Source organism: Capra hircus, chromosome 25, assembly GCF_001704415.2.
Source record: "Capra hircus breed San Clemente chromosome 25, ASM170441v1, whole genome shotgun sequence".
NCBI classification, from domain to species: domain Eukaryota; kingdom Metazoa; phylum Chordata; class Mammalia; order Artiodactyla; family Bovidae; genus Capra; species Capra hircus.
The window spans coordinates 3425986-3440763 of record NC_030832.1 but is presented as its reverse complement, the minus strand read 5'-3'; the positions used below and the strand labels follow the sequence as shown (position 1 = coordinate 3440763).

General features: G+C 60.1%; 1 protein-coding gene across 3 annotated transcripts in view; it reads left to right on the top strand.

Annotated features, from left to right (window-relative positions):
• LOC102188914 (coronin-7) overlaps window positions 1–13119 on the top strand; it is a 54063-nt gene extending 40944 nt beyond the window's left edge. Inside the window, exons 10-28 of one of the 3 annotated variants that reach the window (XM_018040489.1) lie at window positions 4644–4698; window positions 5088–5145; window positions 5234–5379; window positions 5461–5553; window positions 5668–5799; window positions 6219–6345; window positions 6659–6834; window positions 7319–7427; window positions 7541–7627; window positions 7708–7850; window positions 7925–8029; window positions 8107–8192; window positions 9784–9925; window positions 10015–10104; window positions 10903–11019; window positions 11289–11424; window positions 11839–11927; window positions 12253–12339; window positions 12523–13119. In XM_018040489.1, coding sequence (XP_017895978.1) covers window positions 4644–4698; window positions 5088–5145; window positions 5234–5379; window positions 5461–5553; window positions 5668–5799; window positions 6219–6345; window positions 6659–6834; window positions 7319–7427; window positions 7541–7627; window positions 7708–7850; window positions 7925–8029; window positions 8107–8192; window positions 9784–9925; window positions 10015–10104; window positions 10903–11019; window positions 11289–11424; window positions 11839–11927; window positions 12253–12339; window positions 12523–12999 — 2455 coding nt within the window. In that variant the 3' untranslated portion in view covers window positions 13000–13119. Of the gene's footprint in view, window positions 1–4643; window positions 4699–5087; window positions 5146–5233; window positions 5380–5460; window positions 5554–5667; window positions 5800–6218; window positions 6346–6658; window positions 6835–7318; window positions 7428–7540; window positions 7628–7707; window positions 7851–7924; window positions 8030–8106; window positions 8193–9783; window positions 9926–10014; window positions 10105–10902; window positions 11020–11288; window positions 11425–11838; window positions 11928–12252 lie in introns of all 3 variants that reach the window. The other 2 variants (XM_018040490.1, XM_018040488.1) reach the window with 2 other exon arrangements.

The window sequence follows — 14778 nt, the reverse complement described above, 5'->3', positions numbered from 1 at the left end:
CAACCTCGATATGCCAAATCTGAATCCTGGGGTCCTTTTGCCTGACCTTTGCTCTGGGCTGCTTTCCCCGTGTCTTAGATGGGGGGGCTGAGATCCCCTGTCACAGGAAGGGGATGCGACAGACCAGCCACAGTTACTGGCAGCATCAAGGCCAGATGTGCTGGGGGATGCTGGGCTGAAGGGCCAGGTTGGGCCTCACTGTCAGTAGGTGGGGCCTGAGTGCCGCTGACAGTGGCCCTTTGATGGAGCAGAAGGGGAGGGTGCCAGGGGCTGGACTAGTCCAGAAAAATCCCCTGCCTTGGAGGCTTCCAGGAAAACACTCTGCTCTGCCCTCCCCCCACCCCACCCTCTCGGCGCTTGTGGTCAGAATTGTGCCTCGGAGCCTTTGGGGACCAGCTCAGCTCCTGACTTGCAGCCAGGCTCCAGGACACCCACCACCCCATCCAGCCCAGCCTGCAGCTCAAATCTGGGCCAGCTCAAATCTCGGGGGGCCTGATGGCTTATCCCAGCAGATGGCCACACCAGTTCGGGATGGGGGCAGTTTGAGTGGCCTTTGAAGAAGTTGATGGCCCCCAGAAGGCAGGATGGCCTCCATGTCCAGTCTTTAGCAGGGCTAAGCAGAGTTCAGCCGCAACAGTGACCTCCCAGACTTTCCTTTTCAGCTCTGCTCCTCCTCAGGACCTCTCCCCCCACAGGGCTGCCTGCCAGGATGGGCAGGGGTCTGCACCCCTCGTTTTTGTTGTCTTATGTGGATGTGGGGTGTGCCATGCAAACCCCTGAATGTCCACTCCTAGGTCAGTGGGCAGGCCCTCAGGTGTATTTCATTTGACTCACGAGGGACTTTTTCAAAGTTGGAAGCTACTGGCAACACTGAAAAGTCCAGTGTTTTCGCATTAGAACTTCCCGGCTTGCCTTGAGCGGAAACTCTCAGCCGAGGCTGGGTGGCCGTTGCTCCCTGTGACCAAGGCCCAGACTCACAGGTCGCCTCACCCCAGACTGCTGCACTCCTCCTGCTCCCTGCAGAGTCTGAGTCTGCAGTCGGTACCGTGTGGCTCTGCTCAGACTGTCCCTTTGCCTCTGCCCTTGGGCCCCATGTCCCCGCCTGAGGCTCTCAGGGAAGTCTAGCCTGATGCTCCTAAAGGAACAGGACTAGCTGACAGGTCCAGGGCTTCTCGCCTCTGTGACCTGTTCTTGCTGGTAGTGAGATACCGCCTGCTTAAAGCATCCAGTGCCCACCCCCGATCCCGAGCCTAGGCTCACACTGGCCCTGCTCCCGTCCACCCAGAAATTGAAGGGAAGTTTCAGGAGACACCCCCTCCCCAGTTTGTCCATCGTGTCCTCTTTCGGTGTCAAGGCACTACTCTGTCTTAGGACCTTGTTCTAAGGGAGCAAGAGAGTGGGGGTGGGGGTCAGGGCTTGATTCGGGCCAACCCCAGTGGCCAGCCTGAGTGATAAGAATAGAACTGGGAGCTGGACTGCTTTGGACCAGTGGGGCAGTGCCCAGATGTCTAGGTGGTGGGTCTGAGTAGAGTGATGGGCTAGCGGAGAGAACTAGGGGAGGCTTCTTGAAGCTGCTTTTCCTGGCAGACTCCCTGCGGTCCTTCCTGTGTCCTTTGCAGTAGTGTTGGGAAAGCCGGTGGGATTGTCAGGGGCCGACCCCTCCCGACTCAGTGGATGTTTGAGCAAGTTCCGGGAGATGGTGAAGGACAGGGAAGCCTGGAGTGCTGCAGTCCATGGGGTCACAAAGACTGGGACACGACTTTGCGAGTGAACAACAAGCCCTCCCCCACAGGACCCACTTGACACCACCCTTGTTCTCCCATCTTTCGGGACCTGGGTTCAGGCTTTAGACTTTCCATGGCTTTGAGTCCAGAGCAGACCCCCAGACCCAGGTCAAAGCCATTCCTAGTGGCAGGTCCAGATGCCAGCCCTTCCCCCAGTGCCACGGCAGCAGGAGAGATGCCCTCGCCAGCGCTCATGCCCTCTGGCCCTGTGCCAGGCTGGGGCTTGGTTCTGCATTCCAGATCCAAACCTGGCTTGGCTGTCTTTATAAGGCCTGGGGTCAGGCCCGTGCCAGCTGTTGGCCAACCCTCGGGGCCAGGTGCCGTGACCCCATTTCCTGGCCTGTGCAACAGCAAGGGCAGGATGCTCCTGCCTGGTGGAGCTGCTCAGGTAGCTCCGCCCGAGGCGAGGAAGACTGGCCTGACCTGTCAGAGAAGCCAGCCCTGCCCTCCATGACTTCCTGCCCCCGCGCCCCTAGCACCTGAGTCAGTGGGCCAGCCAGACAGGGCCGATGGGGCCGGGGTAGGGGGGTGGGGTGCCAGGTCGAGCCTTTTCAGGAGGTTGGTTTAGAGCACCAGTGAGCCACCAATGCCAGGGTGGAACTGGCAGGCTGCTGCCCCATTTCTCGCCATGGCAGCAGCAGGATGGCAAGAGTCCCTGCCCAGCCCACTCGCTCTCAGACTCTTGTTTTCATTCCTCCTGACTGTCTCTACACTGATCTCTGCTCCGCACAAATCTAATCCTACCTTTCTCGAGATGTGTCATTTGCTTCTTTATTGCTCATCTGGCGGGAGGAGGCTGAACTCCCTTCCTGATGCCCCAGGCCTTGCTCCAGGTGGCCTCTGCCACCCCACCCTTGGCCTCAGACCCTCTCTCACCGCCCAGGCCACCAGCCAGGTCGTCCTACTTCCTGTTCCTCAAACAAGGCCATGCACCTGCCTGCCACAGGGCCTTTGCACGTGCTGCTCTTTCTGCCTGGAACTCCTTCCTTAACCTTTGGGTCCTATGTAACGCCCCCTGCTCTGTGGCCAGCCAGAGTCAGGCCCTTCTGCCCTCTTGCCATGTATCCTCAGAAAACTCTTCCTTCACGTGTTTGCCTTTGGAATTGCCTATCACCCATTCTGTGAGCTTTTGAGGACAGAGGTGGGGGCCTGTTACACTCAGCTTCAGTCCCAGCTGACAGCCCAGCTAAGGTCTGGGCACTGACCAGCTCAACCAGGAATGAATGACGTGAGTGAAAGTCCAGTTAGAGCCGCCAAAGGGACCCACATCTGCCCCCACTGGATCCGGTGTCAGGGCAGGGGATGTCCGAGGTCACACGACCACTCTGTTCCCCTGCTCCCCCTTCCCCCTCACAGCGGTCAGTGGTCAGATCAGGCCAGAAAGGGCAGTTCTGAGCCCAGTTCGCCCTGCAGAGCCTGAGGTAATTAGAGGCTGCGTTGCTAACAGGTGACGGGCCCCGGGCACTCGGGGAAGCTGTTGGAGACACCCAGGGCCCCACCCAGCTTCCCAGTCCTCCCTGGCTCCCTTCCAGTGAGGGTGGGGGCAGGTGGGCAGCTAGCTGGCAGGGGAGCAGGTGGGCTGGGCCCTTTGTTGCCTAGGTGAGAGCCAGAGGCAGCTGCCACAGCTGGGCGACCTCTGACCACGGGGACCACCGCGAGGGTGGCGGGGTTCCATCTGAGTATGAGTGTGTCCGTGTCAAGGTTGGGGCTCAGGCCCGTGGGTCCCCAGGGACATGACACCAGACCAGGAGTGGGAACCAGATGAAGCTGCCTGTCCGAGTGCTCCTGGATGTCTCCCCACCTTCCTTCCCCCTCCTCAGGGCCTGGAAGGTGGCACTCACAGGGCTGGTGGGCTGCCGGGGGCCCTGCAGGGTCCAGGAGAGAAAGGGGAGTAAACCCCTGGGCAGTGACAGGCCATTGGCCGAGAGCGGCAGGGACGCCGGGGGCTTCCAGCCTGGCCCCTCTGCCCTGCCCTAGGGCCCACCTGGGGAATGGGGGGATGGAGAACACGGAGACCAGAAAACAGGGCAGGAAGGAGACCTTGCCCTCGGCCCCTGGCTCAGGCTCGGGCACAGGGGCTCAGAAGTGCTCCTGAGGGGGGTGTCGGGCCTCCACGAGGCCATCGAGGCCCAGGAGCTGGGTGATCGAGGCGACAGCCCCAAGCCCTAGTGCAGTCTGGGAGCACCCAGCCGACTGTGCCAGGTAGGAATGGAGGGGCTCATCGGTCCCGACCACCCCCCCTACCTTCCCCAGCCTGGTGTCTAGGCTGTTGGAGTGAGACCACAGACAAAACCTACATCGGGGGTTGGTGGGGGAGTTTTCCTGGCGCTGCTGAGCTTGGGAGGAGATCACGGCTGAGGTGCAGAAAGTGGGGGAAGCTCTCTTGTGCCCAGGGCCTGCCACAGTCCTGGGGGGAAGCAGCTGGGCAGATGGAAATAGTATTAGTCACTCAGTGACATCCGACTCCCTGACCCCGTGGACTGTAGCCCACCAGGCTCATCTGCCCGTGGGATTCTCCAGCCAAGAATGCTGGAGTAGGTTGCCATTTCCTTCCCACTCAGGGATCGAACTCAGGTCTCCTGCCTTGCAGATAGGTTCTTTACTGAGCCGCCAGGGAAGCCCTGGGCAGATGGACCCCAGGAAAGAAAGGCTGGGAAGCGGGGGCATGTTGGGAGCACAGAGAGAGTGGGTGGGTGGAGGGTCCCCAGACACCAGCGTGGATGCTGCTGCACCCCTCCCGGCCACGGTCGAGTTTGGCCTGAGCCCCTGTCTAGGGTTGCGACACTCTCAGCCCTGCTGCCACCCCTCGGTCACGGAGACTTGGCTGTATTCCCACGACCGGCCGTCTCTCTCCCCCAGGTCTCTGATGCCCCTGCTGGACCCAGACTCGGGGCTCCTGGTCCTGGCAGGAAAGGTGAGGAGAACCCACCCATGTTGGGCCAGATCTGGTCCTGACTGGCAAAGTAGAGAGTGTAGGATGCTCACCGCCCCCACACAGAGGGGGAGCTGGGACAGTGCTGCCTGGGCTCCAGCCCCTGCCAGGGGCTGCGGGCACACAGGGTCACAGCCTAGAGTGTGAGCTGCCCGAGGACGAGGCTGGGAATGGAGCAGACGAGCACCCAGCAGGCGCTTGTTATACTGATCGCCAGGGGGCGTCACCCCAGCTCGGCTCAGCGCTTAGTAGGCATCTGCCGTGGTGGTGCTGTGACTCACTCCTCGGGGAGGGACGAGGCAGCAAGAGTGGAGCCAGGCAGCCCAGACCACCAGCACAGTCAGCATGCACTCGGGTGGGCTTTGTTGCAGGGAGAAAACCAGCTCTACTGCTATGAGGCGGCCCCCCAGCAGCCAGCGCTGAGCCCGGGTAAGCCCTGCCCGCCTCCCCCGCCCTGCACCATCGCCCACTTCCCCAGCCTGCCCTGACAGTCCTCCGCCCACCGTGTCCCTGCCAGTGACCCAGTGCCTCCTGGAGAGTGCGCTGCGGGGGGCGGCACTTGTGCCCCGGCGGGCACTGGCCGTCATGAGCTGCGAGGTGCTGCGAGTGCTGCAGCTGAGTGACACGGCCATCATGCCCATCAGCTACCACATACCCCGCAAGGTGAGGGGTCCTGCGGGAGGGGCTGGGAGGGCCTGGAGTGGGGGACCCTGAGCTCACCAGCCTGCCCCTGTCTGCCGCCAGACCATGGAGTTCCACGAAGACCTGTTCCCGGACACCGCAGGCTGTGTGCCCGCCTCCGACCCCAGCACCTGGTGGGCAGGGAGCGACCAGCAGGTAAGGCCGGGGCCTGGCTGACAGCCCCTCTGGCCATGGCTGGCACTCAGCGGCCCGGTGTCCCCTCCCCGGGCCCTCACCTCTCCTGCCTCCACTGTGGACCTCTCCCCACAGGTGCAGAGGGTCAGCCTGCACCCCGCCCGCCGGGCCCACCCCAGCTTCACTTCCTGCCTGGCACTCCCTGCAGAGCCCACTCCTGCCACAGCCCGGCCCGCGGGGACACCTGTGGGCGACGCGGACCCCAGCGTGAGTATCAGCAGGGGGCGTGGGTCTGGGCAGGCCACACGCTGTGGCCCACGGGTGTCAGAAACTCGAGAAGCAGAAGTGAAGAACCCCAGTGTTTTCAAAATCGTGCAAAATGCCTAGGAAGTGAGACTTTCACACAGACACAAAAAAAATCTAGATTTCTAGCCTCTCTTGAACAATCCTGACCGCTCCGGGCCCGCCTTCCCACAGTCAGGAGCCGGCAGCTGCCACCCGCTGCCCCGTGCACTAAAGCTCGGCTCACCCATGTCACCTCCTGCCCCGTCAGTGACTGCATTCCCAACCCCACATCGCGCAGTGGGGATTCTCGCCCACCCCGGTGTCCCAGGGTGATGACCCCAGACCCTGGCAGACCACCCACCCACAGGGGGCCTCTGGCTGACCGGGTGCTTCTCCCCCAGGAGGGCTTTTCCTCCCCACCCAGCTCGCTGACCTCACCCTCCACGCCCTCCAGCCTGGGGCCCTCACTCACTAGCACCAGCGGCATCGGCACCAGCCCCAGCCAGCGGTCCCTGCAGAGCCTGCTGGGTGAGCGTGAGCCCCTAGCACGGGTGCCCTGGGCCACCCCCCACCCCGGCCACCCTCCTCTGCACCCCAGTCCTGACTCCCCTCCTATACCAGTCACTTCCTTGTGGGGTGAAGTGAGTCTTGATGGCCTGCACTTTCTGAGATCTGGGCGGTTGTGTTGGCCGGACCGGCAGAAGCTGGGGTCCTTTGCCGAGGGGAGCAGGCAGCCCAGATTCAGGGCTGGCCCAGGTGCCCCTGCAGGACTTCCCAGGGTGGGCAGGCCGGGGACCGTCACCTCACGTGGCTCCGTGTCCCTGCTGCCCCCTGCACCCAGGCCCCAGTTCCAAGTTCCGGCATGCTCAGGGCACCGTCCTGCACCGAGACAACCACATCACCAACCTCAAGGGGCTCAACCTCACGACGCCCGGCGAGAGTGATGGCTTCTGTGCCAACCAGCTGCGTGTGGCTGTGCCCCTGCTCAGCAGCGGGGGGCAAGTGGCCGTGCTGGAGGTGAGGGCCAGCCCCGCCACGCAGTCCCCATGTCCCCCTGCAGGATGCTGAAGGCGTCGAGTGCCCATGCCAGCTCACCTTCTCTATGCTCAAACCGTGTGCCAGGCAAACCTCCCAGTATCCCATGCTGGGGGTGCCACTCTTATCCCCGTCTTACAGATGAGAGTGGTGAGGCACAGAGAAGCTTAGTGACCCATGGGGTCACATGACGTGTAAGTGTGGAGCTGGGAATCAAACCCAGGCCCCCTGAGCCCCGAGCCTGAGCTCTTCCCACTGCTCCAGCCACCCCCTCACTTCCTGGGGGCCTCATGGTTGGCACTTGGGGCTCAGAGCACAAGGTGACTGAGCAGAGAGCTTGGGCATTACCCGGGGGGTCATCGGCTGCAGACGGTGAGGCCCAGGCATGCTGCTTGCCCTGCAGCCACTGGGACCGGGCTCTCTTGCCTGGTACTGATGGGCCTTGGGGTGGGGGCACCTCCCACAGCTACGGAAGCCTGGCCGTCTGCCTGACACTGCACTGCCCACGCTGCAGAATGGGGTGGCTGTGACCGATCTGGCCTGGGATCCCTTTGACCCCTACCGCCTCGCCGTGGGTAAGGAGGCTGGGCTGGGCGCTGGGCTTGAGGAAGGGTCCCGGGGCCCCAGATGGGGTCAAGGGAAGCCTGGGGGCCTTGGGCCAGCAGTGACAAGCCTGCTCACCCTGCAGCCGGGGAGGACGCCAGGATCCGGCTGTGGCGGGTGCCCCCCGAGGGCCTGCAGGAGGTGCTCACTACGCCCGAGGCAGTACTCACAGGTGATGGGGGCCTGGGTTGGGGCTGGGGGATAGGCAGAGGCTCCTGGGGGACTCAGTGTCACCCCACGCCTCAATCCCAGGCCACACGGAGAAGATCTATTCTCTGCGCTTCCACCCACTGGCGGCCGACATACTAGCCTCCTCCTCCTACGACCTCACCATTCGGATTTGGGACCTCAAGGTCGGAGCCGAGCGGCTGAGGCTGCAGGGCCACCGGGATCAGGTAGGATAGTTCTGGGGGGCAGGTGCCCAGCCATGGGGCAAGAGACTGCTTCTCACGTTTCCACCTGCCCCCAGATCTTTGGGCTGGCCTGGAGCCCCAATGGGCAGCAGCTGGCCACTGTCTGCAAAGATGGGCGCTTGCGGATCTACGAGCCCCGGGGTAGCCCTGAGCCCCTGCAGGTGAGCAGGATGGGCTGGGGGCAGCCCTCAGACCCGGTGGGGGTTCCGGCCAGGCCTCATATGCTGTATCCTAACAGGAAGGCCCAGGGCCCGAGGGGGCCCGTGGAGCCCGCGTTGTGTGGGTGTGTGACGGTCACTATCTCTTGGTGTCAGGCTTTGACAGGTGAGGACTCTGGGATCACCATTCCCATCCCCAGACCTCAGCATCCACTGTGCCCCGTCCCCAAGATACACATACACCTGTTAGGTGTGCAGAAGCTGTCCCCACACTCACTTATTGGATGGATAGTTGAGTGGATGGGTGGGTGGATGGATGGATGGATGGATGGTGAATGGATGGATGGTGAATGGATGGTTGTGAGGATGAATGGATGGTTGGGTGGATGGGTGGGTGGGTGGATGGATGGTTGGACGGATGGATGGTTGGACGGATGGATGGTTGGGTGGATGGATGGATGGATGGATGGATGGTTGGGAGGATGAATAGATGGTTGGGTGGATGGATGGATGGATGGATGGATGGATGGATGGATGGTTGGATAGATGGGTGGTTGGATGGATAGGTAGGTCAGTGGATGGATGGTTGGATAGATGGATGGTTGGATGGGTAGGTGGATGGATGGTTGGGAGGATGAATGGGTGGGTGGGAGGGTGGGTGGATGGATGGTTGAGTGGATGAATGGGTGGATGGACAGATGGATGGTTGGATGGATAGGTGGGTCAGTGGATGGATGGTGGGGTGGATGGATGGATAGATGGTTGGGTGGATGGATGGTTGGAGGATGAATAGATGGTTGGGTGGATGGATGGTTGGAGGATGAATAGATGGTTGGGTGGATGGATGGTTGGATAGATGGGTGGTTGGGTGGATAGATAGATGGGTGGTTGGATGGATAGGTAGGTCAGTGGATGGTTGGATGGATGGATGGATGGGTAGGTGGATGGATGGCTGGGAGGATGAATGGATGGTTGGGAGGATGAATGGGTGGGTGGGTGGGTGGTTGGATGGGTGGTTGGATAGATGGATGGTTGGGTATCCACCCAAATAGATAGATGGATGGTTGGATGGATAGGTAGGTCAGTGGATGGATGGTTGGATGGATGGATGGGTAGGTAGATGGATGGTTGGGAGGATGAATGGATGGTTGGGTAGGTGGATGGATGGTTGGGTGTGTGGATGGGTGGGTGAGTGGGTAGATGGATGGTTGTATAGATGGATGGTTGGGTGGGTGGATGGATGGGTAGGTGGATGGATGGATGGGTGGAGGAACAGATGGATGGTTGGATGGATAGGTGGGTCAGTGGATAGATGGTGGAGTGGCTGGATGGGTGAATGGACGGGTGGATGAGAGGGAGAGAGATGAGGAGGAATCAACTGGGGGCCCAGAGGGATGAGATCTGTCCCAGGTGCGAGGAGCCCATTCCTGGTGGGGACCAGATGAAGCACACAGAACAGAACCAAGCCTCCTGGAGAGGTCCAGGGGAAGGGCATTTGGTGCTCTAAGGGGAGGATCGGGGTGGGGGGGGGTCTCCTAAGAGAGGTACCTCTGACCTGGGTCACAAAGGGACTGGTAACCACAGATCCGGAGGAGAGGGCAGTGGACTCTGGTGGAACGGCCCAAAGGGTGACAGCCTGGCTGGAGCAAGGGCCCTAGAGCAGAATGTTGGGGAAAAAAGCCCAGACATGCTGGAGTCTTTGTCATGCCTGCCCCGGGCCCGTCCTGCTCTGAGGACCCACTTCTGTCCCCCTGCAGCCGAAGCGAGCGCCAGCTCCTCCTGTACTCAGCCAAGGCCCTGGCTGGTGGCCCCTCCGCAGTGCTGGGGCTGGACGTGGCTCCCTCGACCCTGCTGCCCAGCTATGACCCGGACACCAGCCTGGTGCTGCTCACGGGCAAGGTGGGCTGGGGAGCACAGGCGGGGGCTTTGGGCAGGTATTGGGGGAAAGGCACCTGAAGCTAGCCGCTTCACTGCCGCCATCCCCCTAGGGTGATACCCGCGTGTTCCTGTACGAGCTGCTCCCCGAGGCCCCCTTCTTCCTGGAGTGCAACAGCTTCACATCGCCGGATCCCCACAAGGTGAGCCGGCGCGCCGACTCTGGGTCTGTCCCCAGGTAGGACCACGGGCTCTCCGCCCTCTAGTGGCCACATGGGCAAACTGCATGGGCCCATGGGACCTGCGGATCACCAGGCCCTGGCTGGCAGGGTGTGCCGGGCAGCCTCTGGACCTGGTTGTTAAACTCACCCATTACTGAAAATTAAACTACGTAAGGTTAAGTCTTATGAACCCACAAATAAGTTGCATTAAAGACCAAGGCAATAGATATTTAATTTATCACTTCGCAGTTATTTTGTTTGACTTCACTGTTACTTGTGCTGTCGAGGTTACTTAATCTGTGGGCCCTTGTCCGCCAGAGATCTATCCCGAGCTGTTACAGCACTTCTCATCCTGTATCTGCATTCCCCGTCACATTGTTGGTGTGAAGCTGGCCAGGCGGGCAGTTTTTACACCATGGAACTAGGCAAATGCTACAAACCAGGGCATTTTTCCTCCCAAGAGCTAGTTTTTAAACATCACACCACCGTCCAGGGCTAGGCCTTGCTCCTGGAGGTCCTAAGTGAGAGGTCCTGGGGGTCCGGGTGCCAGCGAACTCTGGACTCCAGCATCAGCCGTGGTTCAGCTGATAATCAATCTGCCTGCAGTGTGGGAGACCTGGGTTCAGTCCCTGGGTTGGGAAGATCCCCTGGAGACCGAAAGGCTACCTACTCCACTGTTCTGGCCTGGAGAATTCGTGAACTGTACAGTCAGTCCATGGGGTCACAGAGTCGTTCACGACTGAGCAACTTTCACTTTCTCACACTCCCCTGCCACCCCAGGGATTCATCCTCCTGCCCAAGACAGAGTGTGACGTGCGGGAGGTGGAGTTTGCCCGATGCCTGCGACTTCGCCAGACCTCCCTGGAGCCTGTCGCCTTCCGGCTGCCCCGAGTCAGGGTGAGCTGGGGATGCAGTATGCCAACGCCCAGCCCCCCCACTCCCCGGCCCCTGTCAGGGGCTTTGGGGCCTGGCTGGTCTTGTTGCCATACTGCCCCACCCACTGCTCTGTGGAGCATCTGCGCCCCTTACTCGGCTGACATTCTGAGCCCCGTAGAAACCTCAGACTGGGGTCCTGGGTCTCGCCATGCCCGCCTGCCCAGTGGAGGCCTGTGTGCCCTGGGCCTTTGCTTGGTGCCTCAGAGCAGCCCCTTCCTCCATCGCTGCAGAAAGAATTCTTCCAGGATGACGTGTTCCCCGACACCACCATGAGCTGGGAGCCGGCGCTCAGCGCTGAGGCCTGGCTGGGAGGTGCTAACGGGACGCCCCAGCTTCTCAGCCTGCAGCCCCCCGGCATGACCCCAGGTAGGATGAGGGCCTGGGCGATGAGGGAGGGGAGGACGGAGGGGAGCAGGTGGGGGCTGGAGAAAGGGGCAGAAGGTCCAAGTCTGATCCTCCACCCCTGCTGGCACTCAAGAAGCTCTAGTGTTCCTAGGGACAGGTGGTTGTACTTTGGACTTGGTCTCTGAGCCCCTAGACGGTAGCGCCCAGGGTCTGTGTTTCTGTCAGAAGCCCCCCGCCCCAAATGTGCATGAGTACACTCACACAGCCTGGTGCCGAGGGCAGGCCACGTGAACCGAGGGTTGGGTAGCTGTGAGTGCCACCTTTGGACTCTCTGCCACGGAATCTCCTATGGGCTGGAACCCAGGGGTCGGACCAGGAAGCCTGGTCCCAAGAGGCCTCTCTCCTGCCTGATGCTTGTCCCTGGTCCCACCCCAGTGAGCCAGGCCCCCCGTGAAGCCCCTGCCCGGCGGGCCCCCTCCTCAGTCTACCTGGAGGAGAAGTCAGACCAGCAGAAGAAAGAAGAGGTAGGCGGGGAGAGGGCTGGCTGCAGCGGGGGAAGGGGTCCTGGCTGCACATGGCGCAGCCTTTCAGCTCTCTAGTCCGACCCTGACTGGGCCAGGAGCCAGTGTCACCCATCTGTCAGTTGGACAGCTTGATGGGGAGGTCTTCCAAAATTCTGAAACTGACCGTCATAAGGGGGTGGGGCTCAGGAAGCCAGGGAAGGGCAGGGAGAGGCCCTTCCCAGGCCTGGCCCGGCCCAACCCAACCAGACCCAAGTGCACTTGGGACCTCTGTATACAGAGACCGCCATTCACTTCCTGCCTCTTGTTCCGTCCACCCTGTCCCCAGCTTCTGAGCGCCATGGTGGCGAAACTAGGGAACCGGGAGGATCCGCTCCCACAGGACTCCTTTGAAGGCGTGGATGAGGACGAGTGGGTGAGTGGACTGGTTGTGGGGCCAGCATCCTGTCCTGTCCCTCCCCGACTCACGCCTGCAGCCTGCTCACCCATGCCTGCCTCCTGGGCCCTCCCGACTCCCCTCCCTGCTTCTTGGTTCATCTCCCCAGGACTAGCCTGCGCACCAGCCGCCTCTAGCCTCACCCTCCACTGCCACCTCCAGGAAAGCCTGGTGCCCCCGTGCACCTCACATCTCTCCCTCAAACTGGAAGCCACCTCCTGGCCCTGGCACACCTCATCCCAGAAGCCCTGGCTTCCTTTGAGTCTTGGGCATTTCCACGGCCTCTGGGCTCTGCTGCAGTCTCCATGGATTGTCTGCATCTCTGCTCTTTCTGGAACTGGGCGCTTCGCCTCACTGCCTGCTAGCATGCGGAGCCAGGGGCATGGGGTGGGGAGGGGTGAGGGCTCAGGGGCATGTCCCTGGGCAGGCTCTGGGCTCCCTGTCCCCCCTTCCTCTGACCTGGGCTGGTCCCAGCTTGGGCTGGCTTCGCTCAGCACCTTCAGTTATCACATGCCGTCCCATCTGGCCTGCTGCCCCAGTTCCGGTCAAGGGTCTAGGGGGCTGGCCCCTCCACCTGGCCATTTGGAGCAGCTCCAGCCTCAGGGGTCTGGGACCAGTCACCCTGCTTCCCAAACTTGAAGCCAGGAGAAATGGGTGTCACAGAGCTAATAGCCCAATTAAAGGGGGTGTGAGCCCCACAGGGGCTGGCCTGCACGTGTCCTGGATGTTTTCAACAATTAAACTTTTCTAAGCTGGTCATCCTGGTGCCACTGTGGTCTCTTGGCTGGCTGGAAGGGGAAGGGGACAGCGGTAAGGGTGACGGTAGTCTGGCCCTGGGCTCCACCTGGTCCCAGGCCTCACTCTACTCCTGCTGGGAGTTCATTCATTCTTCCGACACATGGGTACCTGGCCAGGTTCTCTCTGGATGGCAGCTCCGGTCATGAACGGGAGAGACAAGGCTTTTCAAGGCACTTGGCACAGTTTTAGTAGGCAGAGGGGAGCCAGACTGTGCTCAAGTTCGCAGATAGACAGTGTGTAGAGAACTGTGAAGTAGATAAACTTCATGAAAGGGAGCCCCTGGGATGCAGGGGGAGACCGTGGTCAGGGTCTGAGAAGTGACGAAGCTAAGAGATAACTCCTGAGGGTCACAGAGCCCAGGAGAGAGCCCTGAGAAGAACGTTTCAGATGAAAGGAAGGGCGCTGAGGGAAGACTGCATTTGGAGACTCAGGAAAGGAAAGAAGGGTGGTGGTCCAGAACACGGTAGGAGGCAGCCGGACTCTCGTTCATTCAACAGGAATGAAGGACTTCCCTGCTGGCCCAGCAGTTAGGAATCCATCTGCCAATGCAGGGGACATGGGTTCGATCCCTGGTCTGAGAAGATTCCATGTGCTGTGGAGCAAATAAGCCTGTGCATCACAACTGCTGAGCCCATGCTCCAGAACCCATGCAGGAGAGTAGCTCCGCTCACCCAAACTAGAGAAAAGCTGCGTGCAACAAGAAAGACTCAGTACAGTCGACAATAAAAATTTTTTTAAAAAGCTACTCTTCCAGGTGCTGATGCCCAAGAGTAGAGAAAAGGAGAAAAGATTCTTGCCCACCAGGAGTCCACATTCTAGTGGGAGGGAACAGATAAATGGTATAATTTGATAGAATGTGATAAGAGTTTCAGGAAGAAAAAAAAATAGGGATCAAGAATGGAAGTTTAAACCAGACATGTGCATGCGTGTTGAGTCGCTTCAGTCGTGTCCAACTCTTTGCAACCCTATAGACTGTAGCCCACCAGACTCCTCTGTCCATGGGATTCTCCAGGAAAGAATATTAGAGCAGGTTACCATTTCCTTCTCCAGAGGATCTTCCCACCCAGGGATCAAAGCTGCCTTACTTACATCTCCTGCATTGGCAGGTGGGTCCTTTACCACTAGCACCACCTGGGAAACCCATATAGTATGATTCCATTTCTGTGAAACACCCAGAAGAGACCTTCATTGAGGAGACAGTGAGTGGTCACTAGGGACTAGGGGAGGGGGAAACAGCTAGTGACTGCTTATGAGTATGGAGTTTTAAGCAGGGAATGAAAATGTTCTGGAACTAGTGGAGATGGTTGCACAACTCTCTGAGTATACTAAAAAGCACTGAATTGTGAATTTTGAAGGGGCGAATTGTATGTGGTATGAATTATCTCCCAATAAAGCTGGTAGTAGTAGAAAAGCAAAGAGGAACTTTCACTCCACGGTTTACACTGCCAAGGCCATGGGTTCAGTCCCTGGTGGGGAACTAAGGTCCCCTAGGCTGTGTGGTGCGACCGAAAATTTTTGAAAAAGCAAAAGAATGGAGTACAAGTTACAGCCCTGGTAGGGGGTCAAGGTGGCCTCGCTGAGAAGGTGACATTGGAACAAAGACTTGGAGGAATGAGAAGA